Raw genomic sequence first — 26,492 nt, 5'->3', positions numbered from 1 at the left:
TAGGACCCCACTGACCCACGGGCCCCACTGACCCATTAGACCCCACTGACCCACGGACCCCACTGATCCATTAGACCCCACTGACCCACAGACCCCACTGACCCACGGACCCCACTGACCCCCTAGACCCCACTGACCCACTAGACCCCACTGACCCACTAGACCCCACTGACCCACTAGACCCCACTGACCCACGGGCCCCACTGACCCACTGACCCCACTGACCCACGGACCCCACTGACCCATTAGACCCCACTGACCCACGGGCCCCACTGACCCACGGGCCCCACTGACCCACGGACCCCACTGACCCACGGACCCCACTGACCCACTAGACCCCACTGACCCACGGGCCCCACTGACCCACAGACCCCACTGACCCACAGACCCCACTGACCCACAGACCCACTGACCCACGGACCCACGCCCCACTGACCCACGGGACCCCACTGACCCACGGGCCCCACTGACCCATTAGACCCCACTGACCCCACGGGTCCCCCCACCCACGGACCCCACTGACCCACGGACCCCACTGACCCACGGGCCCCACTGACCCACGGACCCCACTGACCCACGGGTCCCACTGACCCACGGACCCCACTGACCACTAGACCCCACTGACCCACTAGACCCCACTGACCCACGGACCCCACTGACCCACTAGACCCCACTGACCCACAGACCCCACTGACCCACAGACCCCACTGACCCACGGGCCCCACTGACCCACGGACCCCACTGACCCACGGACCCCACTGACCCACTGGACCCCACTGACCCACGGACCCCACTGACCCACGGACCCACTGACCCACCCCACTGACCCACGGACCCCACTGACCCATTAGACCCCACTGACCCACTGACCCACGGCCCCACTGACCCACGGACCCCACTGACCCACGGACCCCACTGACCCATAGACCCCACTGACCCACTAGACCCCACTGACCCACGGACCCCACTGACCCACGGACCCCACTGACCCACGGACCCCACTGACCCACGGACCCCACTGACCCCCCACGGACCCCACTGACCCACGGACCCCACTGACCCACGGACCCCACTGACCCACGGACCCCACTGACCCACTGACCCACTGACCCCCCCCCCACTGACCCACTGACCCACTGACCCCACTGACCCACGGACCCCACTGACCCCTAGACGGACCCCACTGACCCACGGGACCCCACTGACCCACGGACCCCACTGACCCACGGACCCACTGACCCACGGACCCCACTGACCCACTGGGCCCCACTGACCCACGGACCCCACTGACCCCACTGACCCCACGGACCCCACTGACCCCACTGACCCCACTGACCCACGGACCCCACTGACCCACGGACCCCACTGACCCACTTAGACCCCACTGACCCCCACTGACCCACGGACCCCACTGACCCACGGACCCCACTGACCCACAAGGACCCACTGACCCACAGACCCCACTGACCCACAAGGACCCACTGACCCCATTGGACCCACTGACCCATGGACCCAAATATGCCACTGAAAACCCAAAACCCCACTGACCCCACTACAACTTTTCTACACTGACCCGGACCCATGGACCCCACTGACCCCACTTTACTTTAAAGCCACTAGACCCATTTCTGACCCACGTTTTCCCACTTTAGTTTGACCCACTGTACCCACGTACCCCACTGAGCTTGTGTTGCGTGCTAACCAGTCAGCAGAAAGACTGACCCACTGACCCACGGAATCCCACTGACCCATTAGACCCACTGACCCACACTTACCCCACTGACCCACTGACCCACTGACCCACGGGCCCCACTGACCCACTGACCCACACCTGCTGACTCACCAGACTGACCCCACTGTTTTTTTAGTTAATTTGTATTTTGTTCTGACCCACGGACCCCACTGACCACTAGACCCCACTGACCCCGGACCCCACTGACCCCTTAGACACCCTGACCCACAAAGACCCACTGACTCCCCCCTTCCCTCAAACAAATATTCAAAAAACCCCCTTAAATGTGAATCTACAATTTTTCTACAGAACCGGCCAAATTATGAATAATGTTTAATTTAAAGCCAGGCAGTTGCATTTCAGTTCAGTTTCAGTTTAGTTTATTGTCAATCGAGTCATTCACCGTGTACAGATACATGATAAGGGAATAAAGTTTAGTTCACCTGCAGACCACACAGACTGTTATTGTTTAGTTTTTTTTTGTTAATTTGTATTTTCCCCCCCTCTCCCCCCTCTCCCCCCTCTCTCTCCCCCTCTCCCCCCCTCTCTCCCCCTCTCCCCCTCTCTCCCTCTCTCTCTCTCCTCCCCCTCTCTCTCTCCTCTCTCTCTCTCTCCCTCTCTCTCTCTCTCTCCCTCTCTCCCTCTCTCTCTCTCTCTCTCTCTCTCCCCCTCTCCCCCCCTCCCCCTCCCCCCTCTCTCCCTCTCTCTCTCTCTCTCCCCCTCTCTCCCTCTCCCCCTCTCCCTCCCTCTCCCCCCCTCTCTCCCTCCCCCTCCTCCCCCTCTCCCCCCCTCTCCCCTCTCCCTATCTCTCCCCTCTCTCCCTCTCTCCCTCTCCCTCTCCCTCCCCCTCCCCCTCTCCCCCTCTCCCCCTCTCCCCCTCTCCCCCTCTCCCCTCTCCCTCTATCTCCCTCTCTCTCTGCAGTTGAATTACTTGGTGCCAGCGACCTGCTGTATCATCATTCTGTTTGTGTTTGACCTGCCCGCCTACACGTCGCCAACTAACTTCCCAGCCGTTCTCGCACTCTTCTTGTTATACGGGTAAGCCAAGCCGTACGGACCTCAACAAACCAGTGCTACAATAATACTGATGCAGCAGGGAGGGGCTACAGCTGCTGGTTTAATCTGTAGACAGGCACAGAAACCTAGAGTAACTGGGGCAGCCATGGTGACACAGCGGTAGAGTTGCCCCTGTCCCACTTAGGCAACCTGAACGGAGACTTTGCGCCCCACCCAAGGTTTCCGTGCGGTTGCCGGAGGTTGCGGGTGGTTGCCGGAGGTTGCAGGTAGTGGAAGCAGGTGGGGAGACTGACGAAAACCTCCGGGAACCGCACGGGAACCTTGGGTGGGGCGCAAAGTCTCCAGAGGATTCCGTTCAGGTTTCCTAAGTGGGACGGGGGCATTACAGCGCTTACAGCGCCAGACACCCGAGTTCGATCCTGACTACGGGCACTGTCTGTACGGAGTTTGTACGTTCTCCCCGTGACCAGTGTGTGCTTTCTCCGAGATCTTCGGTTTCCTCCCACATTGTAGGTTCATTGGCTTGGTACAAATGTAAAAAAATTGGCCCTTGTGTGTGTGTGTCGAATAGTGTTAGTGTGCAGGGATCACTGGTCAGCATGGACCTGGTGGGCCGAAGGGCCTGTTTCCACGCTGTATCTCTAAACTAAACAAAACTAAACAATGCCAATGTAGAAGCGAGGAACTGCAGATGCTGGTTTAAACTGAAGACCAGCACAAAGTGCTGGAGCAACTCAGCGGGTCAGGCAGCAGCAACTCCGGAGAGAAGGAATAGGTGACGTTTCGGGTGGAGACCCTTCATCAGACAGAGAGTCGGGGGAAAGGGAAACGAGAGATATAGGTGGTACGTAGGACAAATGGAATGGAAGAGATGCAAAAAGCAACGTTGATCAAGGAAAGGTGGAGCCCACAATGCTCCATTGTTGGCTGTGGGGGAGGTGATGGGCCGAATGCCACAATTCTGCTCCCTATCACTTATGAACTGTGGACTATTTGATTGCAAGCATGTACATTCTTTTCATTGACGATAACCGCTTCTCATTGTAACATAGAAACATAGAAACATAGGTGCAGGAGTAGAGGCCATTCAGCCCTTCGAGCCTGCACCGTCATTCAATATGATTGATCATCCAACTCAGTATCCCATCCCTGCCTTCTCTCCATACCCCCTGATCCCTTTAGCCACAAGGGCCACATCTAACTCCCTCTTAAATATAGCCAATGAACTGTGGCCTCAACTACCTTCTGTGGCTGAGAATTCCACAGATTCACCACTCTCTGTGTGAAAAATGTTTTTCTCATCTCGGTCCTAAAAGATTTCCCCCTTATCCTTAAATTGTGACCCCTTGTTCTGGACTTCCCCAACATCGGGAACAATCTTCCTGCATCTATTGCCTGTCCAACCCCTTAAGAATTTTGTAAGTTTCTATAAGATCCCCCCTCAACCTTCTAAATTCTAGCGAGTACAAGCCGAGTCTATCCAGTCTTTCTTCGTATGAAAGTCCTGACATCCCAGGAATCAGTCTGGGGCAGTAACACAGTACATGTGACAATAATAAATGAAACTAAACTGAGATTGCCCTATTTCTTCTCTCCTAACTAGATTAGTTTGCCAGTGCCATTCTCCCTTAAGATCAATGTCTGTAGCTGAGACTATTCCACCTCCCAGGTGCAAGATGGAATCACGTCAGTACGGTATATTCGCTGCCTCAGTGGCTTCAGGCTGGGAACAAAGTCGTTTAGTACAAATGGTCTTGGCCCGTCTCCACGTTGAGGAATGGAGGGATCAATCAGCGTTTGAGAACACCTGTCGACATTGACTTCACTTTCAGTCTGGAGAATGTTGCAACCGGTGAAAACCTTCCCCTTGTAAATGGGATGGCCGCATATTGATCATATCACAGTGTTGTTCCACAGCCCAGCACAGTGGAGATAATGTCTCCACGCCGCCTCTGGTATAAAGCTAGTCCAAATATGACCATCAAAGCTTCTCACCTCTCCAGCCACTCCGGGCATTGTGTTAGTTTGCACGATCATTGTTTGTTCTTATATGTATGCTTATGTACACACACACACACGCGCACACGCATGCACGCATGTGCGCACACACACGCACACACATGCACACACATGCATGCGCGCGCACACACACACACACACGCATGCACATACACACACGCATGCGCGCACACAAACACGCATGCGCGCACACACACACGCATACACATGCACACACATGAACACACACACACACACACACCTACACACACTTACACATGCACACACACACACACACACACACGCATACACATGCACACACATGCACACACACACACACACATATACACACACACATACGCATGCACACATGCACACACATGCACACACACACACACCTACACACACTTACACATGCACGCACGCACACACACACACATACACACACACAGACATACACACACACGCATAGAGCGGATGTGGAGAGGATGTTTCCACTAGTGGGAAAGTCAAGGACTAGAGGTCACAGCCTCAGAATTAAAGGATGTTCCTTTGGTAGGAGATGAGGAAGAATTTCTTTAGTCAGAGGGTGGGTGAATCTGTGGAATTCTTTGCCACAGACGGCTGTCAATGGATAATTTTAAGGCAGAAATGGATATATTTTTGATTAGTACGGGTGTCGGGGGTTAAGGGGAGAAGGCAGGAGAATGGGGTTGAGAGGTTGGGGAAAGATAGATCAGCCATAATTGAATGGCAGAGTTAACTTGATGGGCCGAATGGCCTAATTCTGCTTCTATCACTTTTGACCTTATGATCTGCTGCTCCTTGCTCCACAGGTGGTCAATCACGCCGATAATGTATCCAGCATCCTTCTGGTTTGAGGTTCCCAGCACGGCATACGTCTTCCTAATCGTCATCAACCTCTTCATCGGTATCACGGCCACAGTGGCCACGTTCCTGCTTCAACTCTTTGAACACGACAAGGTGCGTACTCAAGCCGAGGGAACCACTTACAATCCCCGAGTCTAGAGAAGGGTCTCGACCCGAAACGCCACCTATTCCTTCGCTCCATAGATGCTGCCTGACCCGCTGACTTAAAGGATAATCTTAAGGGATTGGACAGGGTAGATGCAGGAAAAAATGTTCCCCATGTTGGGGGAGTCTAGAACCAGGGGTCACACACAGTTTAAGAATAAGGGGGTCGGCTATTTAGGACTGAGATGAGGAAAAACGTTTTCACCCAGAGAGTTGTGAATGTGTGGAAATCTCTGCCACAGAAGGCAGTGGAGGCCAATTCACTGGATGTTTTCAAGAGAGAGTTAGATTTAGCTCTTAGGGCTAATGGAATCAAGGGATATGGGGAAAAAGCAGGAACGGGGCACTGATTTTAGATGATCAGCCATGATCGTATTGAATGGCGGTGCTGGCTCAAAGGGTCGAATGGCTACTCCTGCACCTATTGTCTATGTTTCTATGAGGTTTTTTTGTCGGTCGATAATTCCTGATTGTGATCTCTCACATGGCAAGGGGGAAAGACTGAGAATAGATACAGGAGCAGAATTAGACCATTCGGCCCATCGAGTCTAGTCTGCCATTCAGTCATGGCTGATGTTCAGACCATCTGGTATCAGTATCAGTTAAGTATTGACTACTGAACAATGTAACATAGAAACATAGAAATTAGGTGCAGGAGTAGGCCATTCGGCCCTTCGAGCCTGCACCGCCATTCAATATGATCATGGCTGATCATCCAACTCAGTATCCCGTACCTGCCTTCTCTCCATACCCCCTGATCCCCTTAGCCACAAGGGCCACATCTAACTCCCTCTTAAATATAGCCAATGAACTGGCCCTACCCTCTGCGGCAGAGAGTTCCAGAGATTCACCACTCTCTGCGTGAAAAAAAGTTCTTCTCATCTCGGTTTTAAAGGATTTCCCCTTTATCCTTAAGCTGTGACCCCTTGTCCTGGACTTCCACAACATCGGGAGCAATCTTCCTGCATCTAGCCTGTCCAACCCCTTAAGAATTTTGTAAGTTTCTATAAGATCCCCTCTCAATCTTCTAAATTCTAGAGAGTATAAACCAAGTCTATCCAGTCTTTCTTCATAAGACAGTCCCGACATCCCAGGAATCAGTCTGGTGAACCGTCTCTGCACTCCCTCTATGGCAATAATGTCCTTCCTCAGATTTGGAGACCAAAACTGTACGCAATACTCCAGGTGTGGTCTCACCAAGACCCTGTACAACTGCAGTAGAACCTCCCTGCTCCTAGACTCAAATCCTCTTGCAACTTCAGTATTATTCGGCTTTGATAGTCATACAGGACTGAAGGATATGGTACGTGTGTCGGAAGGAACTGCAGATGCTGGTTTACACCGAAGATAGACACAAAAAGCTGGAGTAACTCAGCGGGACGGGCCGCGCCTATGGAGAGAAGGAATGGGTGACGTTTTGGGTCGAGACCCTTCTTCAGACTGGAGTCTCACCTGAACTCCAGGCTCAGTACCAGTCCTGCAGCCTTCATGCAGCAGATTACAACACCTCAAACTTCCTCTTTACATAGAAACATAGACAATAGGTGCAGGAGTAGGCCATTCGGCCCTTCGAGCCTGCACCGCCATTCAATATGATCACGGCTGATCATCCAGAATCAGTACCCCGTTCCTGCTTTCAATTACCCACTGAGTGTTCACTGAGTGAAATCCTTTGCCTGTAATGTTTTTCAAGGTGAAGGATTTCTCAGCTGGACTTCCATGTTCTATCTGGAAATGTAGTTTGTTATATTTCATCACACTCAGGGTCCTGTTGGGTTTAAGTAACTACATGATTATAAAAGACCGTTGCAATTTGCAAAGGGCGGCACGGTGGCTCCGCGGCAAAGTTGCTGCCTTACAGCGCTTGCAGCGCCAGAGACCCGGGTTCGGTCCCGACCACGTGTGCTCTCTGTGCGGAGTTTGTACGTTCTCCCCGTGACCTGCGTGGGTTTCCTCCGAGATATTCAGTTTCTTCCCACACTTTAAAGATGTACAGGTTTGTAGGTTAATTGTAGGCAGGGGTGGAAAACCCGGGGGGGGGCCAAAGGGGACACGTCCCCCCCCCATGTTTTGAGAGGTGGGCGACATCCCCGCCAGGTTAACCTGCCTGGGCTTGCGGGAAATATGGCCAGCGCAGATAATCAGTGCTAGTATCCCGTCAGTCCATACAGGGCTGTGGTTAACCCGGTGAGACAGGTAGTTGAGCTGCATTTAGCGCTGGATTGAGCCTCCGAAGCCTCGCACGCGTGTGTGACTGTACGCATGCGCACGTGGCTGCCAAAACATTGCGGTCCCCGTCCCCTCCATGTTTTGATAGTGAGTTCCGTTCTTGGTGTGCGGGGATCGCTGGTCGGCACGGACTCGGTGGGCCGAAGGGCCTGTTTCCACGCTGTATCCCTAAACTGAACTAAATGTCTTTGATTGTGTTGGAATTGCTTTGCCATTGGAATTTAACTCTTGTGTTCATCCGTTGCAGGATTTGAAAGCTGTGAACGGCTACCTGAAATCCTGTTTCCTCATTTTCCCAAACTATAACCTGGGACATGGATTGATGGAGATGGCGTACAACGAGTACATCAATGAATACTATGCAAAGATAGGTAAAGCCAGTCCCGCACCACGCACCACGTGCCATGTGCCACACACCCACACACCACGCACCACGCACCACACAGAGCTCGTTGCTCACGATTACAAGGGGTGACTGGAAAATCAATACTTGTTGAGAAAGTTTACCTAGTGCTGATTTGTAAAGTGTGCCCACCATGGTGAGTGTCGGTAAAACCTCACAGCGCCAGAGACCCGGGTTCAATCCTGACCATGAGCGCTGTCTGTACGGAGTTTGCACGTTCTCCCCGTGACCTGCGTGGGTTTTCTCCAGGTGCTTCAGTTTCCTCCCACACTCCAAAGACGTGCAGGTTTGTAGGTTAATTGGCTTCGGTAAAGATGATATGTTAATTTGTAAAGACATCTCGTTCTGTAAATGTGTACAAAATGATGAGAGGAATAGATCGGGTAAATGCCCGGTGGAGGGGCACCCAGAACCAGAGGACTTGGGTTTAAGGCGAAAGGAGAAAGATTTAATTGGAATCTATTTTTTAGGGATAATTTTTTTTTACAGAGGGTAGTGGGTGTATGGAACGAGCTACCAGAGGAGGTGGTTGAGGTTGGGACTAACATAACATTTAAGGGACAATTAGACAGGTACATGGATAGGACAGGTTTGGAGGGATATGGGCCAAATGTGGGGAGATGGGACATGTTGGCCGGTGTGGGCAAGTTGGGCTGAAGGGCCTGTTTCCACACTGTATCGCTCCGTGACCCTATGTGTCTGTAATGTTTACAATTTCACCCTCCAGGCCAGTTTGGAAAGATGAAGTCTCCCTTTGAATGGGACATTGTTACACGAGGGCTTGTAGCAATGACTATAGAAGGATTTGTGGGTTTCTTCATTACTATCATGTGCCAGTACAACTTCTTCCGAAAGCCACAGTAAGTGTGTGTGTGCGTGTGACATATCTACACGCTCCTGTGTCAACTAGCCTTGCCGCTTCAGACATGCAAATCATCGAGTGTCTCAGAATCTGATGCTGAGTTACTGCCAAATAATTAAAAAACAACAGTTCAACATGGTGTCTTTCTCCCAACATCCCTCCCTTGGATGTTACAAGTTTCCATTAAAAATAGAAACCTTAAAAATAGGTGCAGGAGTTGGCCATTCGGCCCATCGAGCCAATACCGCTGTTCAATATGATCATGGTTGATCATCCAAAAGCAGTGCCCCGTTCCTGCTTTTTCCCCATATCCCATTAAGCTATAATTTTTTTTTTAATGGACTTGTTTCCTCGCTGTGTGACTGTTTGACCGTGCCTTAATAATGATGAGTGGTGAATGTACATGTTTTCCGTTATCAGTTTTGATGCCTCCTCAGTGAAGCTGGCTCAAGGGGCTGGTTAACTTCTGCGTTGGTCGTACATAACCCCTCTGCAGGAGGGAACTTTGCACTTTACCCGACTCTCCTCAGATCGGCACAGACAACAAAATAAAACAGCTCGTGGATCAGTGATGAGTCTATCGAACAGGTCGGTTTATTAAAAGCCTTAGCGATGAACATCGGGAAACAGTGCGAGCAAGCCCTAACTGCTTCAACAAGCCACAGTAACTGTACATTTTTTATACCTTGGTGATACAATGGTTACTTGTGGAGTTGAAATTAATCAATGTCTCTGTAACCTTTCACCTTAATCTTGTGTCATCTTAATCTTAATTCTTGGTCAGCACAGGTGTTGGGGGTTATGGGGAGAAGGGGGTTAGAAGGGAGAGATAGATCAGTTATGATTGAATGGCGAAGTAGACTTGATGGGCCGAATGGCCTAATTCTACTCTGATCACATGACCCTTTTACCCTTACGTTTGTTGTTATTTTGAAACTCTCCTCCCATATATCTGACGTAGATATCATCAATGTCAAGATTCCACTCGTTAAATAGGGTCCCCTCACTGAAGAGGTCTTCGTTAACCTTTGGGGAACTTTCCCACTAAATACAGTGACAAAGAGCAGCTGTAATCACAAGATGGCAACAGATAAGAATCTAGACAGGACGACAAAGGACTATCCACCCCCTGACTGATATGAAAGCCTGCTTTTCTGTGGAATGTTTCAGCTTTGCTATTCTGGCTACATTATTGGCCAATTTTCCAATCAGTATATGAGCTCTGGTGTTAGCCATATTATAATCTACTCATCTTCGCGATTCAAAATGGCAACTTTGACAAGATTTTTACTGTTAAAATCGTTCCTGCCAGCTTCCAACACACTTGGATACAATGTTGTGACGCAGGAACACTCTGAGCTTTTCACCTCACATGAGGGGGGGGGGGGGGGGAATTGCTATTGGAGGGGAAGTGTAATTGGAATTTTTTTGTAACGCCCACCACTGAGGGAGGCAAGGGGAGTGCTGGAATCTTACGTTCGGGAACGGCTTGAGTCGGATGGCCACGCCTCCCACGGCAGCTACGGGTTGGGAACGTGTGCGTTGGGGGGGAGCAGACGCAACGGGTCTGCACTTGGTCTAGTCATTCTCTAAATCCTCCTCTTGTGTTCCAGGCGTCTGCCGGTTTCTAACAAGCCAATTGAGGATGATGACATTGACGTGGGTAACGAGAGGAGGCGTGTGCTACGTGGAGATGCCGACACTGATGTCCTGAAAATACAGAACCTGACAAAGGTGCGGAGAAATGGAATTAAAAAGAAAATTAAACAGAGAATACCTCGGCTTTTGCTTCAGATTTAATAGGAACCTGAAGGGTAACTTTGTCCCCACAAAGGGTGGTGGGTGTATGGAGCGAGCTGCTGGAGGAGGTAGTTGTGGCCGGGACTATCGTAACATTTAAGAAACAGTTCGACAGTTACATGGGTAGGACAGGTTTGAAGGGATAGGGACCATTCATGAAATTGTGTCTGAAGAAGGGTCTCGACCCGAAAAACATCACCCATTCCTTCTGTCCAGAGATGCTGTCTGTCCCACTGAGTTACTCCAGCATTTTGTGTCTATCTTCGGTTTAAACCAGCACCTGCAGTTCCTTCTCACACGTGAATCCAGTTCGAGCTCAGCGTGACCCTTGCTGAATCCACATTGAAATATATAAGATTATTAAGGGTTTGGACACGCTTGAGGCAGGAAACATGTTCCCGATGTTGGGGGAAGTCCAGAACCAGGGGCCACAGTTTAAGAATAAGGGGTTAGCCATTTGGAACGGAGACGAGGAAACACTATTCCATACAGAGAGTTGTGAGTCTGTGGAATTCTCTGGTGGAGGCAGGTTCTCCGGATGCTTTCAAGAGAGAGTTAGATAGGCCTCTTAAAGATAGCAGAGTCCGGGGATATGGGGAGAAGGCAGGAACGGGGTACTGATTGGTGGATGATCAGCCATGATCACATTGAATGGCGGTGCTGGCTCGAAGGGCCGAATGGCCTACTCCTGCACCTGTTGTCTATTGCCGCAGGTGTACAAGTCTCGGCGGATGGGCCGGATCCTGGCGGTGGACCGCCTCTGTGCCGGTGTGAGGCCGGGGGAATGCTTCGGTCTACTGGGAGTGAACGGGGCTGGGAAGACCACCACGTTCAAGATGTTGACTGGAGACGAGAGCACCACCGGCGGAGAGGCCTTTGTTAACGGAAACAGGTCAATGATTCTATCTCTGTCTGCTTTGTTGTCACACCTTCTCCCCAACTAACAATGATCTATTCTAAGGTAGACAAAAATGCTGGAGAAACTCAGCGGGTGCAGCAGCATCTATGGAGCGAAGGAAATAGGCAACGTTTCGGGCCGAAACCCAAAGGGTTTCGGCCCAAAACGTTTCCTATTTCCTTCAGGATTTTGGCCCGAAACGTCGCCTATTTCCTTCGCTCCATAGATGCTGCTGCACCCGCTGAGTTTCTCCAGCATTTTTGTCTACCTTCGATTTTCCAGCATCTGCAGTTCCTTCTTAAACACAATGATCTATTCTACATTGCCCTTGATCCTGTTTTCACACCTTACACTTCCTTGTCTACGTAACTCCCTCATCCCTGACATCAGTCTGAAGAAGGGTCACCCACCCATCCCTCTCTCTCTCTCTCTCTCTCTCCCTCTCTCCCTCTCCCTCTCCCTCTCCCTCTCCCTCTCCCTCTCCCTCTCCCTCTCCCTCTCCCTGTGTGTGAGAGTGTGAGAGAGAGAGAGAGATGCTGCCTGTCCCGCTGAGTTACTCCAGCATTTTGTGTCTATCTCCGATTTAAACCATCACCTGCAGTAACCACTTGGGAAATGGCCCCCTGAGTTTTGTATCATTAACTTGGATATTTTAATATCACTGGGAAAGCTAATTTACACCACACTAAAGACCCTGTCCCACTTGGCAATTTTTTCGGCGACTGCGGCATCATTGACTGGTGTATCAGGTCACCGAAAAATACGTGGCGTGATGACGTATATACGCGCGGTGGTTTTTCAAGTGTCCCAACATTTGTTTCATTGCCGCTGGATTTTGAAATGCTCAAAATCTTGTAAAAACAGGCCCTTCGGCCCACCCGTACACTCGTTCTATCACGCTGGGGACAATTTACTTACAAACCCGCACGTCTATGGAATGTGGGAGGAAACCAGAGAAAACACATGTGGTTACGGGGAGAAGGTACAAACTCTGTACAGACAGCACCCGTAGTCAGGGTGGAACCCGGGTCTCTGACCTTGTGAGGCAGCAACTCTACCGCTGCACCACCGTGCCATCCTGGGGAACATGAGTAGGTGACGATTCCGGTCAGAGACGGCTCTTCCGAAGAAGATTCCCAATCTGAAACGTCACCTTTCCATGTTCCCCGGGGATGCTGTCTGACCCGCTGAGTTACCCCAGTATTCAGCTGTTATCAGGCAACTGAACCATCCTACCACAACTAGAGAGCAGTGCTGAACTACTATCTACCTCATTGTTGACCCTTGGACTATCCTTGATCGGACTTTGCTGGCTTTACCTTGCACTAAACGTTATTCCCTTATCATGTATCTGTACACTGTAAACGGCTGGACTGTAATCACGTATTGTCTTTCTGCTGACTGGTTAGCACGCAACAAAAGCTTTTCACTGTACCTCAGTACACGTGACAATAAACTAAACAGAACTGTGCCTGTGTTTTGTAGACCAGTGTCTGCAGTTCCTTGTTTCTACAGCAGAGTATTAAGGGCCTGTCCCACGGTGACTGCCGGCATCATTGACTGGCGTATCAGGTCACCGAAAAATACGTGGCGTGATGACGTACATATATGGAGCGAAGGAAATAGGCAACGTTTCGGGCCGAAACCCAAAGGGTTTCGGCCCGAAACGTTTCCTATTTCCTTCAGGGTTTCAAACATTGCCAAACCCTTCAGGATTTTGGCCCGAAACGTTGCCTATTTCCTTCGCTCCATAGATGCTGCTGCACCCGCTGAGTTTCTCCAGCATTTTTGTCTACCTTCGATTTTCCAGCATCTGCAGTTCCTTCTTAAACACAATGATCTATTCTACATTGCCCTTGATCCTGTTTTCACACCTTACACTTCCTTGTCTACGTAACTCCCTCTTCCCTGACATCAGTCTGACGAAGGGTCACCCACCCATTCCACTCTCTCTCTCTCTCTCTCTCTCTCTCCCTCTCTCTCTCTCTCTCTCTCTCTCTCTCTCTCTCTCCTCTCTCTCTCTCTCCGCATCCCCCTCTCTCTCTCTGTCCAGCAGAGAAAGAGAGAGAGAGAATGAGACGAGAGAAAGAGAGAGAGATAGCGAGAGAGAGAGAGTGTGAGAGAGAGAGAGAGACTGCCTGTCCCGCTGAGTTACTCCAGCATTTTGTGTCTATCTTCGATTTAAACCATCACCTGCAGTAACCACTTGGGAAATGGCCCCCTGAGTTTTGTATCATTAACTTGGATATTTTAATATCACTGGGAAAGCTAATTTACACCACACTAAAGAGCCTGTCCCACTTGGCAATTTTTTCGGCGACTGCGGCATCATTGAATGGCGTATCAGTTCACCGAAAAATACGTGGCGTGATGACGTATATACTCACGGTGGTTTTTCAAGTGTCACAACATTTTTTTTGTCGCCGCTGGGATTTTGAAATGTTCAAAATGTTTTGGCGACATTGAGATGACGCCTGCGATATCGGCAAGTGGGACAGACCCTCTTACGCTCAACTTCTCTTCTGTTTCAGCATCCTCAAGGACTTGTTGAAGGTTCAGCAGAGTATCGGATACTGCCCTCAGTTTGATGCGCTGTTCGATGAGCTGACTGCACGGGAACACATGGAGCTCTACACCAGGCTTCGGGGAGTGCCCTGGAAAGATGAAGCGAGGGTAAGGATTGGGCATCCTCTCGGAACTTGCACCTGTGAATTTTGATCTAAAATTACGTTGACAGAGTTTGCAACTCCAATCCCTTCCCCTCAGCCATTTAGAACGGGGAGGAGTAAACACTTTTTCACACTGAGAGTTGTGAGTCTGTGGAATTCTCTGCCTCAGAGGGCAGTTGGGGCCGGTTCTTCTGGATACTTGATAGGGCTCTTAAAGATAGCGGAGTCAGGGGATATGGGGAGAAGGCAGGAACGGGGTACTGATTGGGGATGATCAGCCATGATCACATTGAATGGCGGTGCTGGCTCGAAGGGCCGAATGGCCTACTCCTGTACCTATTGTCTATTTACCCTGCATTTGAACACTGTGGACGGCTTGATTGGAATCATGCATAGTCTTGAAAACATAAAAACAAAGACAATAGGTGCAGGAGTAGGCCATTCGGCCCTTCGAGCCAGCACCGCCATTCAATATGATCACGGCTGATCATCCAAAATCAGTACCCCATTCCTGCTTTTTCCACATATCCCTTGATTCTGAGGAATTATCCAAATCTGAGGAAGGACATTATTGCCATAGAGGGAGTGCAGAGATGGTTCACCAGGCTGATTCCTGGGATGTCAGGACTGTCTTATGAAGAAAGACTGGATAGACTTGGTTTATACTCTCTAGAATTTAGAAGATTGAGAGGGGATCTTATAGAAACTTACAAAATTCTTAAGGGGTTGGACAGGCTAGATGCAGGAAGATTGTTCCCGATGTTAGGGAAGTCCAGGACAAGGGGTCACAGCTTAAGGATAAAGGGGAAATCCTTTAAAACCGAGATGAGAAGAACTTTTTTCACGCAGAGAGTGGTGAATCTCTGGAACTCTCTGCCACAGAGGGTAGTTGAGGCCAGTTCATTGGCTATATTTAAGAGGGAGTTACATGTGGCCCTTGTGGCTAAGGGGATCAGGGGGTATGGAGAGAAGGCAGGTACGGGATACTGAGTTGGATGATCAGCCATGATCATATTGAATGGCGGTGCAGGCTCGAAGGGCCGAATGGCCTACTCCTGCACCTAATTTCTATGTTTCTATGTTTCTATTCCTTTAGCCCTAAGTGTTATATCTAGCTCTCTCTTGAAAACATCCAGTGAATCGGCCTCCACTGCCTTCTGTGGCAGAGCATTCCACAGATTCACAACTCTCTGGGTGGGGAAGTCGAGTTGGAATGTTGATTTAACATGCATCTCTGACCTCGATTTGTTTGTGAGTGAGTGACGTTACTTTAAAAGGTTTTTTAAAAACCTTTTCTCCATTTTCTTAGGTAGACAAAAGCGCTGGAGAAACTCAGCCGGTGCAGCAGCGCCTATGGAGCGAAGGAAATAGGCAACGTTCCGGGCCGGAAATCCTGAAGGGTTTGGCAACGTTTGAAACCCTAAAGGAAATAGGCAACGTTTCGGGTCGAAACCCTTTGGGTTTCGGCCCGAAACGTTACCTATTTCCTTCGCTCCATAGATGCTGCTGCACCCGCTGAGTTTCTCCAGCACTTTTGTCTACCTTCGATTTTCCAGCCTCTGCAGTTCCTTCTTAAACAATTCTCTATTTTCTTTGCAGGTTATAAACTGGGCACTTGACAAACTGGAACTCACTAAATATGCAGACATGCCAGCGGGAACATACAGTGGTGGGAACAAGAGAAAGCTCTCCACTGCCATCGCCTTGATCGGCTATCCTTCCTTAATTTTCTTGGTGAGTGTCGCAAATTACTTCCGTTTCAGCTCAGTTTAGCTTATTGTCACGTGTAACAAGGTTAGAAACATAGAAACATAGACAATTGGTGCAGGAGTAGGCCATTCGGCCCTTCGAGCCTGCACCGCCATTCAATATGATCATGGCTGATCATCCAACTCAGTATCCCGTACCTGCCTTCTCTCCATACCCCCTGAAAATGCATTTCGTTGTCTCTGTACTGTACACTGACAATGACAATCAAAATTGAATCTGAATCTGAATCTGAATCCCTTTAGCCACAAGGACCACATCCAACTCCCTCTTAAATATAGCCAATGAACTGTGGCCTCAACTACCTTCTGTGGCAGAGAATTCCACAGATTCACCACTCTCTGTGCAAAAAAAAGATTTTCTCATCTCGGTCCTAAAAGATTTTCCCCTTATCCTTAAACTGTGACCCCTTGTTCTGGACTTCCCCAACATCGGGAACAATCTTCCTGCATCTAGCCTGTCCAACCCCTTAAGAATTGAAGAAGGGTTTCGGCCCGAAACGTTGCCCATTTTCTTCGCTCCATAGATGCTGCTGCACCCGCTGAGTTTCTCCAGCAATTTTGTGTACCTTCGATCTTCCAGCATCTGCAGTTCCTTCTTGAACCCTTAAGAATTTTGTAAGTTTCTATAAGATCCCCCCTCAATCTTCTAAATTCTAGCGAGTACAAGCCGGGTCTATCCGGTCTTTCTTCATATGAAGCCATGGTAAGTTGTTTTAGTGCATTTGCAGATGGGGCATACGTCAGATATTGTGTACCAGAAATGAAGAAAGTCAATGTCGAGGATCTAGGATGAGATGCCTGTCAAACAGGCTTTTCCATTTTGAGCAGTTGAAGCTGACCTCATCCAGTTGAATCTGGAGTACTGCAACACAGGTTCAGTGAAAGGCTTTTGTTGTGTGATTGCCTGTCAGCAGAAAGACAATACTTATTACCCTTGAGCCACACAGATACAGGATAAGGGAATATAACTTAGCTCAAGGCATAGCCAGCAGAGTCCGATCAAGGATAGTCCGAGGGTCAACAATGAGTTAGTAGTTCAGCACTGCTCTCTGGTGGGCTGCCAGAAGTTTTTAAAAAATGCAATGGATATTTTTAAGATGGAGATGAGCAAATTCTTGATTCGTACGGGTGTCAGGGGTTATGCAGAGAAGGCAGGCGAATGGGGTTAGGAGGGAGAGATAGATCAGCCATGATTGAATGGCGATGTAGACTTGATGGGCTGAATGGCCTAATTCTGCTTCTAGAATTTAAGAACTTATGCTGACTGCATAGCTCGCAACAAAAACTTTTCATTGTACCTCGGCAGATGTGACAATAAATTCAACTAAGATAAACTAAGCACCGCCATTTATTTCACGAGGGCTTGGGTACAAAAACAAGGAGGCTCTACAGGGCGCTGGTCAGGCTGCATTTGGAATATTGTGAGCAATTTTGGGCCCCGTATCTGAGGAAGGATGTGCTGGTTCTGGAGAGGGTCCAGAGGAGGTTTACAAGAATGATCCCAGGAATGAGTAGGTTAACATATGATGAGCGTTTGATAGCACTGGGCCTGTACTCGCTGGAGTTTAGAAGAATGAGGGGGGACCTCATTGAAACAAACAGAATAGTGAAAGGCCCCGATAGAGTGGATGTGGAGAGGATATTTCCACTAGTGGGAGAGTCTGGGACCAGAGGTCACATCCTCAGAATAAAAGGACGTTCTTTTACGAAGGAGATGAGAATTTTCTTTAGTTAGAGGGGGGTGAACCTGTGGAATTCTTTGCCACAGAGGGCTGTAGAGGCCATGTCAGTTGATATTTTTAAGGCAGAGATAGATAGATTCTTGATTAGTATGAGTGTCAGGGGTTATGTGGAGAAGGCAGGAGAATGGGGTTAGGAGGGAGAGATAGATCAGCCATGATTGAATGACAGAGTAGACTTGATGGGCTGAATGGCCTCATTCTACTCCTATCACATGACTTTATGGCCTTGATTCTCTAGATCTTTGAAGAGTTTGAAGGACAATTCATAAAAACATGGAAAAATAGGTGCTGGAGTAGGCCATTCGGCCCTTCGAGCCAGCACCGCCATTCAATATGAATATGGCTGATCATCTAAAATCAGAACCCCATTCCTGCTTTTTCCCCCATATCCCTTGATTCCGTTAACCCGAAGAGCTAAATCGAACTCTCTGTACTATCTGTACTATCATGGTTATTGTTTTGGTTGTTACAGGATGAGCCGACGACAGGAATGGACCCCAAGGCACGGAGGTTTCTGTGGAACCTGATCCTTGACATCATCAAGACGGGCCGTTCAGTAGTGCTGACATCACACAGGTAACTCTGAATCTGCCTTCAACACTTTAATTCAAGGGAATTCCTTATACCCACTCACATAATCAAAGGCGCCCTACAAATATTGAATATTATTTGTAGATTTACCTATGACTTGAGTGCTTTAGAAATTTTTTATGTAAAAGCAATAAAGACATTTTGGAGGAAAGGTGCAAACTGCTGGAGTAACTCAGCGGGTCAGGCAGCATCTGTGGAGAACGTGGATAGGTGACGTTTCACAGAGTGCTGGAGTAACTCAGTGGGTCAGGCAGCATCTGTGGAGAACATGGATAGGTGACGTTTCGGGTCGAGACCTGTGACGTTTGTCATGAGAACGGATTAATGATGAATACAACCGTTCTCGAAATATTCTATCCAAACCTCATTGAGGTTTGTTGCACAGATTACAAAACCATTTCAAAGGGCAATCAAGATTCAGCCACAAGGTGGCGCAGCGGTTGAGTTGCTGCCCTACAGCGCCCGAGTCCCAGGTTCGATCCTGACTACGGGTGCTGTCTGTACGGAGTTTGCACGATCTCCCTGTGACCGAGTGGGTTTCCTGGTTTCCTTCCATATTTCAAAGACGTGCAGGTTTTGTGGGTTAATTGGCTTCTGCATATTCAGATTCAGATTCAGATTCAATTTTAATTGTCATTGTCAGTGTACAGTACAGAGACAACGAAATGCATTTAGCATCTCCCTGGAAGAGCAACATAGCAAATGATTTGAATAAATAATAATAAGTGTCCAGGGGGTGGGGGTGGTGATTGGCAGTCACCGAGGTACGTTGTTGAGTAGAGTGACAGCCGCCGGGAAGAAGCTGTTCCTGGACCTGCTGGTCCGGCAACGGAGAGACCTGTAGCGCCTCCCGGATGGTAGGAGCGTAAACAGTCCATGGTTGCGGTGAGAGCAGTCCTTGGCGATGCTGAGCGTCCTCCGCAGACAACGCTTGCTTGTTCCTAGTGTGTGTAGGACAGAACTAGTGTACAGGTGATTGCTAAATGCATTTCGTTGTCTCTGTACTGTACACTGACAATGACAATTAAAATTGAATCTGAATCTGCTGGCTGGTCAGCATGGACTCAATGGGCTGAAGGACCTGTTTCTGTGCTGTATCTCTAAACTACACTAAACTAAGGAACATATGAAAGCAATAAATGTACAGAAGTGTCTACCTAAACTAATTCATCAGATGTGGCCCTGGAACAATGAGCGTACGTACGTGTGTGTTTTCAGAGGCTAGGTGTGACCCACTGCCTCATGAAAGGAGGCGATCACAGGATAGTTACAATCTGCAAAGACTGCTGACCCATAAAGCAAAACACACCCAATGCACAGAATTTAATTTGTCCCTGGAAAGATCTAAAGGGCCTGTCCCACTTGGCGATTTTTTCGACGACTGCTGGCATCGTTGACTGATGAATCAGGTCACCACAAAACTTGCGTTACGTGTTTTTTTCAAGTGTCGCAACATTCTTTTGTCGCCGCTGGTTTTTGAAATGTTCCAAATCTTTTGACGACACTGACATGGCACCGGCAGTAGCCGGAAAAATCGGCATGCGGGACTGCCCCTTACATTATTTCCAAGTAGCCTCTTTTCCAGAAATCAGTCAAAGAGCTCTACAGCATGGAAACTGACCCCTCTGCCCAACCAACTGTGGAATTCATTGCAGCAATGCTCTGGGCCTGGGATACAAATGGTGCAGTGGTTGTATTTGAGAGGGTTAAGAGATTAGAATCAGAGGAGTGCAGTCTGAGATCAGGAATGCAGCTGTGGAATTTAAACAAGGATGAGACTGACAGATCTAGGTGTGTGTCCTGGTGAGATATGAATGTGAATTCGAGCTGGAAGCTTTAGTATGGTGTGATGGCAATTTCAAACATCTCCATTGACATTACTACGGGTGCCTGGCGCCGTGAGGCAGCAACTCTACCGCTGCGCCACCGTGCTGCTCCTCTGTACGTTGGTGAGATTTGTTGCAGGCATGCAGAACTGCATCGGCCTAAATAGAAGCCACGCGTTATAAGAGATCATGGCTGTGACCCCATCACTCTTGTATGACATTCTCCGCATGAAATGTACAGTATGCGCTTGGAGCTATTCATTGCCAGGAGGTAAAGGAGGAGCGGTCGTTCAGGAAAACTGAAGTTGCAACAGAACAGGGGTGACATTCTTTGCATCGACAACATATCCTGTCACGAATGCTGTTTACGTAAAGGAATCATTACCTAAATCATTACCTAAAGGAAGATTCTAGAGCATTTTCTAACCATTAAGTAAGTTAAGTTCGCATTCAGAGTCTCACCTTATCTGACCATCACTTTACTGGTTAAGAAAGAACTGCAGATGCTGGAAAAATCGAAAATAGACAAAAATGCTGGATAAACGCAGCGGGTGAGGCAACATCTATGGACGTTTCAGGTCAACGTCACCTATTCCTTCGCTCCATAGATGCTGCCTCACCCGCTGAGTTTCTCCAGCATTTTTGTCTCCCATCACTGTTCTTCAGTTCATAAGTGATAGGAGTGGAATTAGGTCATTCGGCCCGTCAAGTCTACTCCGTCATTCAATCATGGCTGGTCATTCTCTCCCTCCTCTATACACTGAGGACGGCTCGATCGTAATCATGTATCGTCTTTCCGCTGACTGGTTAGCGCCAACAGAAAGCTTTTCGCTGTACCTCGGTACACCTGACAATAAACAAAACTGAATCAAATGGGTGTGGGATGGATGATATCGTAAAGTCTTTAAAACAACATGGTTTGGATATCTATTCCATTGGCCAGTCGAATTATTGTGCCAGATCTCTGGGTGTTGGTGTAGTATGCATCATGTCAGACATGGCACTTATAGACCTGCTCTATCATGTCATCAGCGAATGCTTGATGTGGTAAAAGCCGAATTAAATTAATGGTCGTCATCGTGACATCTAGAATGATAATAAAACCACACCCACTGCCTTCCCTCCCCCCTTCACAACAAATCAACGGGTGCAACAAAAGCAATGTTTTTATTCTTTAGATTAGTAACTCTTGAGGACCCGTGATTTTCTGTTAATTGTGCAAGATAGGAGGTCTGCTGTTTCTAAGTCACTTCCCTTTCTCTCGGCAGCATGGAGGAATGTGAGGCACTCTGCACCAGGCTGGCCATCATGGTGAACGGCCGTTTCCGATGTCTCGGCAGCATCCAGCACCTGAAGAACCGGTAACGCCACATTCCCGCGCGCGGCAGGCCGAGCGGATCGCACATTCATCACCAAACAAGCGCATTACCGCAGGCAGCCCCGTTGTTCCCCTCCAGTGGCGCCGTTTGTTTTCTCTGCGAGACACAACACAGTTTTTGAATCAAAGGAACTTCACACCTTTTGTTCAGATTCAGATTCAATTTTAATTGTCATTGTCAGTGTACAGTACAGAGACAACGAAATAGATTGAATCTGAATCTGAATCTGAAATGCGTTGTTCCCAATGTTGACCCCGCCATGTTTTGTCGTGTTGGCTCCAACGTGTCTCCTCTTAAGCAACCTCTTTGAAGTTGGCCACGTGACACTCACTTACCGATAGTGAAAGGCCTGGATAGAGTGGATGTACAGAGGATGTTTCCACTCGTGGGAGAGTCTGGGACCAGTAGACAACAGGTGCAGGAGGAGGCCATTCGGCCCTTCGAGCCAGCACCGCCATTCAATGTGATCATGGCTGATCATCCCCAATCAGTACTCCGTTCCTGCCTTCTCCCCATATCCCCTGACTCTGCTATTTTTAACAGCCCTATCTAGCTCTCTCTTGAAAGCATCCATAGAACCTGCCTCCACCGCCCTGTGGGGCAGAGAATTCCACAGACTCACCACTCTCTGTCGAGAAAAAAGTGTTTCCTCGTCTCGGTTCTAAATGGCTTACCCCTTATTCCAGAGGTCACAGCCTCAGAATTCCTTTAGGAAGGAGAAGAGGAAGATTTTCTTTAGTCAGAGGGTGGTGAATCTGTGGAATTCATTGCCGTGGAAGGCTGTAGAGGTCAAGTCAATGGATACTTTTAAGGTGGTGATACGTAGATAGATTCTTGATTAGTACGGGTGTCAGGGGTTATGGGGAGAAGGCAGGAGTATGGGGTTAGGAGGGAGAGATAGATCAGCCATGATTGAATGGTGGAGTGGACCTGATGGGCCGAATGGCCTAATTCTGCTCCTATCACCCATTAACCTTTCTGTTATTAATTTACAAAGTATATCCACTAGCAACAGGAGGCATTATTCAAGATTCTGATCGTAAAACCCTATTTAGGGCAAATACTGAAGATTGTGTAGAAAGGAACTGCAGAAGCTGGTTTCAAACTGAAGATGCTGGAGTAACTCAGCGGGACAGGCAGCATCTCTGGAGAGAGGGAATGGGTGATGTTTCGGGGTCGAGACCCTTCTTCAGACTGAAGAAACGTCACCCATTCCTTCTCTCCAGAGATGCTGCCTGTCCCGCTGAGTTACTCCAGCATTCTGTGTCTATATATTTATCCTCTTATACTGTGATATATGACGGATGATATTGCAAACTCAAAGGGATGTTGAAATAGTGCGCTGTTGAAATAGATTCTGTGCCATTTGCAACCCAGAGAGTGATTTTATTGACTGCGTTTGTTTCCGCCCCAGGTTTGGTGACGGGTACACGATCACCGTCCGCACAAAGTCCAGTCTCTACGTGAAAGAAGTCGTGCGTTTTTTCAACCGGAATTTCCCCGAAGCGGTGTTAAAGGTACGAGTGAGGCTGGGGTCCATGGTCTCATACGTGGAGTCATACAATGTACAAACAGGCCCTTCGGCCCAACTTGCCCACACCGGCCAACAATGTCCCAGCTACACTAGCCACCCTTTGATCTGGTATTTTGTTGGTTCACATGCTTGACCAATGGTGTTTTATCATTAATGTTTTATTATTATTAATGTTTAGTGCTTTGAGTCATTCGTAACTGTCACTGTATGTCATGTTGTTACTTGTGGGCGGAGCACCAAAGCAAATTCCTTGTATGTGAATACTTGGCCAATAAACTTACTTACTTTCTTAAATAGGGTTGTAGGATCAGAATGAATGGCTCGAAGGGCCGAATGGCCTACTCTTGCACCTATTGTCTATTGTCTGGAATCTTGAAAAAGCCCTCATTTGGCCCACAAACCTGTTCTATCTATGTACCTGTCCACATGTTTCTTCAACATTACCTTGCTTCAAGTATGTTGTCCAACATAGAACAGTACAGCACAGGAGCAGGCCATTCGGCCCACAATGTTTGTGCTGTACGTGATCACATCTGCCTGCACGTGATCCAGGTCCCTCCATTCCCCTCACTACCATGTGCCTATATAAAATCCCTCCAAACCTGACCTATCCATGTACCTGTCTTAACTGTTTCTTAAATGTCACGAGAGTCCCAGCCTCAACTGCCTCCTCTGGCAGCTCGTTCCACACACCCAACACCCTTTGTGTGGAAAAAGTTACCCCTCTAAGATTCCTATTAAATCTTGCTCACGCAACCAAAAGTGTGAAGCCTACTTTTGCTCTGGTATTTTATTTAATTCACATGTTTAAACTACAATGTTTTCTTCTTGTTTAAGATTCAGATTCAATTTTAATTGTCATTGTCAGTGTACAGTACAGAGACAACGAAATGCGTTCCTACTTAAGAAGGAACTGCAGATGCTGGAAGATCGAAGGTAGACAAAAGTGCTGGAGAAACTCAGCGGGTGCAGCAGCATCTATGGAGCGAAGGAAATAGGTAACGTTTCGGGCCGAAACCCAAAGGGTTTCGACCCGAAACGTTGCCTATTTCCTTCAGAGTTTCGAACGTTGCCAAACCCTTCAGGATTTCGGCCCGAAACGTTGCCTATTTCCTTCGCTCCATAGACGCTGCTGCACCCGCTGAGTTTCTCCAGCACTTTTGTCTACCTTCTAATGGTTTATTCTTGATGTCTTTGTATTTTATTCTTTTTTTTTCCTTCTTTTTAAAAAAATTTTATTAGCAGTACAGTAACTTACATTAATACACATCACATATATAGCAAAAGGATTTGAGTATAGGAGCAGGGAGGTTCTACTGCAGTTGTACAGGGTCTTGGTGAGACCACAGCTGGAGTATTGCGTACAGTTTTGGTCTCCAAATCTGAGGAAGGACATTATTGCCATAGAGGGAGTGCAGAGAAGGTTCACCAGACTGATTCCTGGGATGTCAGGACTGTCTTATGAAGAAAGACTGGATAGACTTGGTTTATACTCTCTAGTATTTAGGAGATTGAGAGGGGATCTTATAGGAACTTACAAAATTCTTAAGAGGTTGGACAGGCTAGATGCAGGCAGATTGCTCCCGATGTTGGGGAAGTCCAGGACAAGGGGTCACAGCTTAAGGATAAGGGGGAAATCCTTTAAAACCGAGATGAGAAGAACTTTTTTCACACAGATGGTGGTGAATCTCTGGAACTCTCTGCCACAGAGGGTAGTTGAGGCCAGTTCATTGGCTATATTTAAGAAGGAGTTAGATGTGGCCCCTGTGGCTAAGGGGATCAGAGGGTATGGAGAAAAGGCAGGTAAGGGATACTGAGTTGGATGATCAGCCATGATCATATTGAATGGCGGTGCAGGCTCGAAGGGCCGAATGGCCTACTCCTGCAACTATTTTCTATGTTTCTATCTTATTACATTTTGTTGTACCACTTCATTTTTTGAGCTTTAAAAAAGATAGAAATAAAAGGAACTTAAGGAAAGTAAGCAAGAATCGTGAAGGTGCAGGAAAATGTTGGGAGAAGAGAACCCCTTAGGGAAGGAATTAGAGAAGGAAGTAAAGAAAGGAAATAAGACCCTAGAGAGAAAAGAAAAAAAGAAGAAAGGAAAAACAATCGCTCTATTGTAACACAAAACTCCGCAAAAAAGGATATACCAACCGTGTTTTTATTAAAAATTAATTTTATACCCCCCGTTACCAGATCCTGGTAGCCTTTATATTTTAACTTACTATTGCACCTTATAGAAACATAGAAATTAGGTGCAGGAGTAGGCCATTCGGCCCTTCAAGCCCTCACCGCCATTCAATATGATCATGGCTGATCATCCAACTCAGTATCCTGTACCTGCCTTCTCTCCATACCCTCTGATCCCCTTGGCCACAAGGGCCACATCTAAATCCCTCTTAAATTTAGCCAATGGCCTTGACTACCCTCTGTGGCAGAGAGTTCCAGAGATTCACTACTCTCTGTGTGAAAAAAGTTCTTCTCATCTCAGTTTTAAAGGATTTCCCCCTTATCCTTAAGCTGTGACCCCTTGTCCTGGACTTCCCTAACATCGGGAGCAATCTTCCTGCATCTAGCCTGTCCAACCCCTTAAGAATTTTGTAAGTTTCTATAAGAATTATGCTTGTAATAGTTCCGTAAATGCAGACCACGTCTTTTGGAAGTGATCTGCTTTGCCTGCTAGGAGGAGTCTCATCTCTTCCAAGTGTAGTGTTTCGAACATGTTTGAAATCCACATTTTTATTGTTGGTATTGGAGCATTTTTCCAAAATTTGAGTATAAGCTTTTTTCCCATTATTAGCCCATAATTAAATAAAGTTCTTTTGAAACGTATTTAATTCGGGGTTATATTTTATTCTTAGTTGTTTGCTGTATTTCGTGTTGCTAATTGCGAGCGGAGCACCAAGGCAAATTCCTTGTATGTGAACACACTTGGTCTATAAACTTATTCATTCATTCATTCATTCATTCATACGTAAATACACATGGATCAACCAAAGAGCAAG

General features: G+C 48.1%; 1 protein-coding gene across 2 annotated transcripts in view; it reads left to right on the top strand.

The window, feature by feature from the left end:
* abca2 (ATP-binding cassette, sub-family A (ABC1), member 2) overlaps nt 1-26,492 on the top strand; it is a 327,339-nt gene that overhangs the window by 166,837 nt on the left and 134,010 nt on the right. For both annotated transcript variants that reach the window (XR_008725992.1, XM_055660339.1), the window contains exons 36-46: nt 2,655-2,770; nt 5,584-5,731; nt 8,259-8,382; nt 9,142-9,274; nt 10,890-11,010; nt 11,790-11,968; nt 14,506-14,647; nt 16,243-16,377; nt 18,627-18,730; nt 21,840-21,932; nt 23,365-23,467. Coding sequence is in view for 1 of the 2 variants with exons in the window: in XM_055660339.1 (XP_055516314.1) it covers nt 2,655-2,770; nt 5,584-5,731; nt 8,259-8,382; nt 9,142-9,274; nt 10,890-11,010; nt 11,790-11,968; nt 14,506-14,647; nt 16,243-16,377; nt 18,627-18,730; nt 21,840-21,932; nt 23,365-23,467 (1,398 nt within the window). In the remaining variant the exon portion in view is untranslated. The remainder of the gene's footprint in view (nt 1-2,654; nt 2,771-5,583; nt 5,732-8,258; nt 8,383-9,141; nt 9,275-10,889; nt 11,011-11,789; nt 11,969-14,505; nt 14,648-16,242; nt 16,378-18,626; nt 18,731-21,839; nt 21,933-23,364; nt 23,468-26,492) is intronic.

Source organism: Leucoraja erinacea, chromosome 31 (genome assembly GCF_028641065.1).
Source record: "Leucoraja erinacea ecotype New England chromosome 31, Leri_hhj_1, whole genome shotgun sequence".
Classification (NCBI taxonomy): domain Eukaryota; kingdom Metazoa; phylum Chordata; class Chondrichthyes; order Rajiformes; family Rajidae; genus Leucoraja; species Leucoraja erinaceus.
The sequence above is the reverse complement of the archived record's forward strand: the minus strand, read 5'-3'. Positions and strand labels throughout refer to the sequence as shown.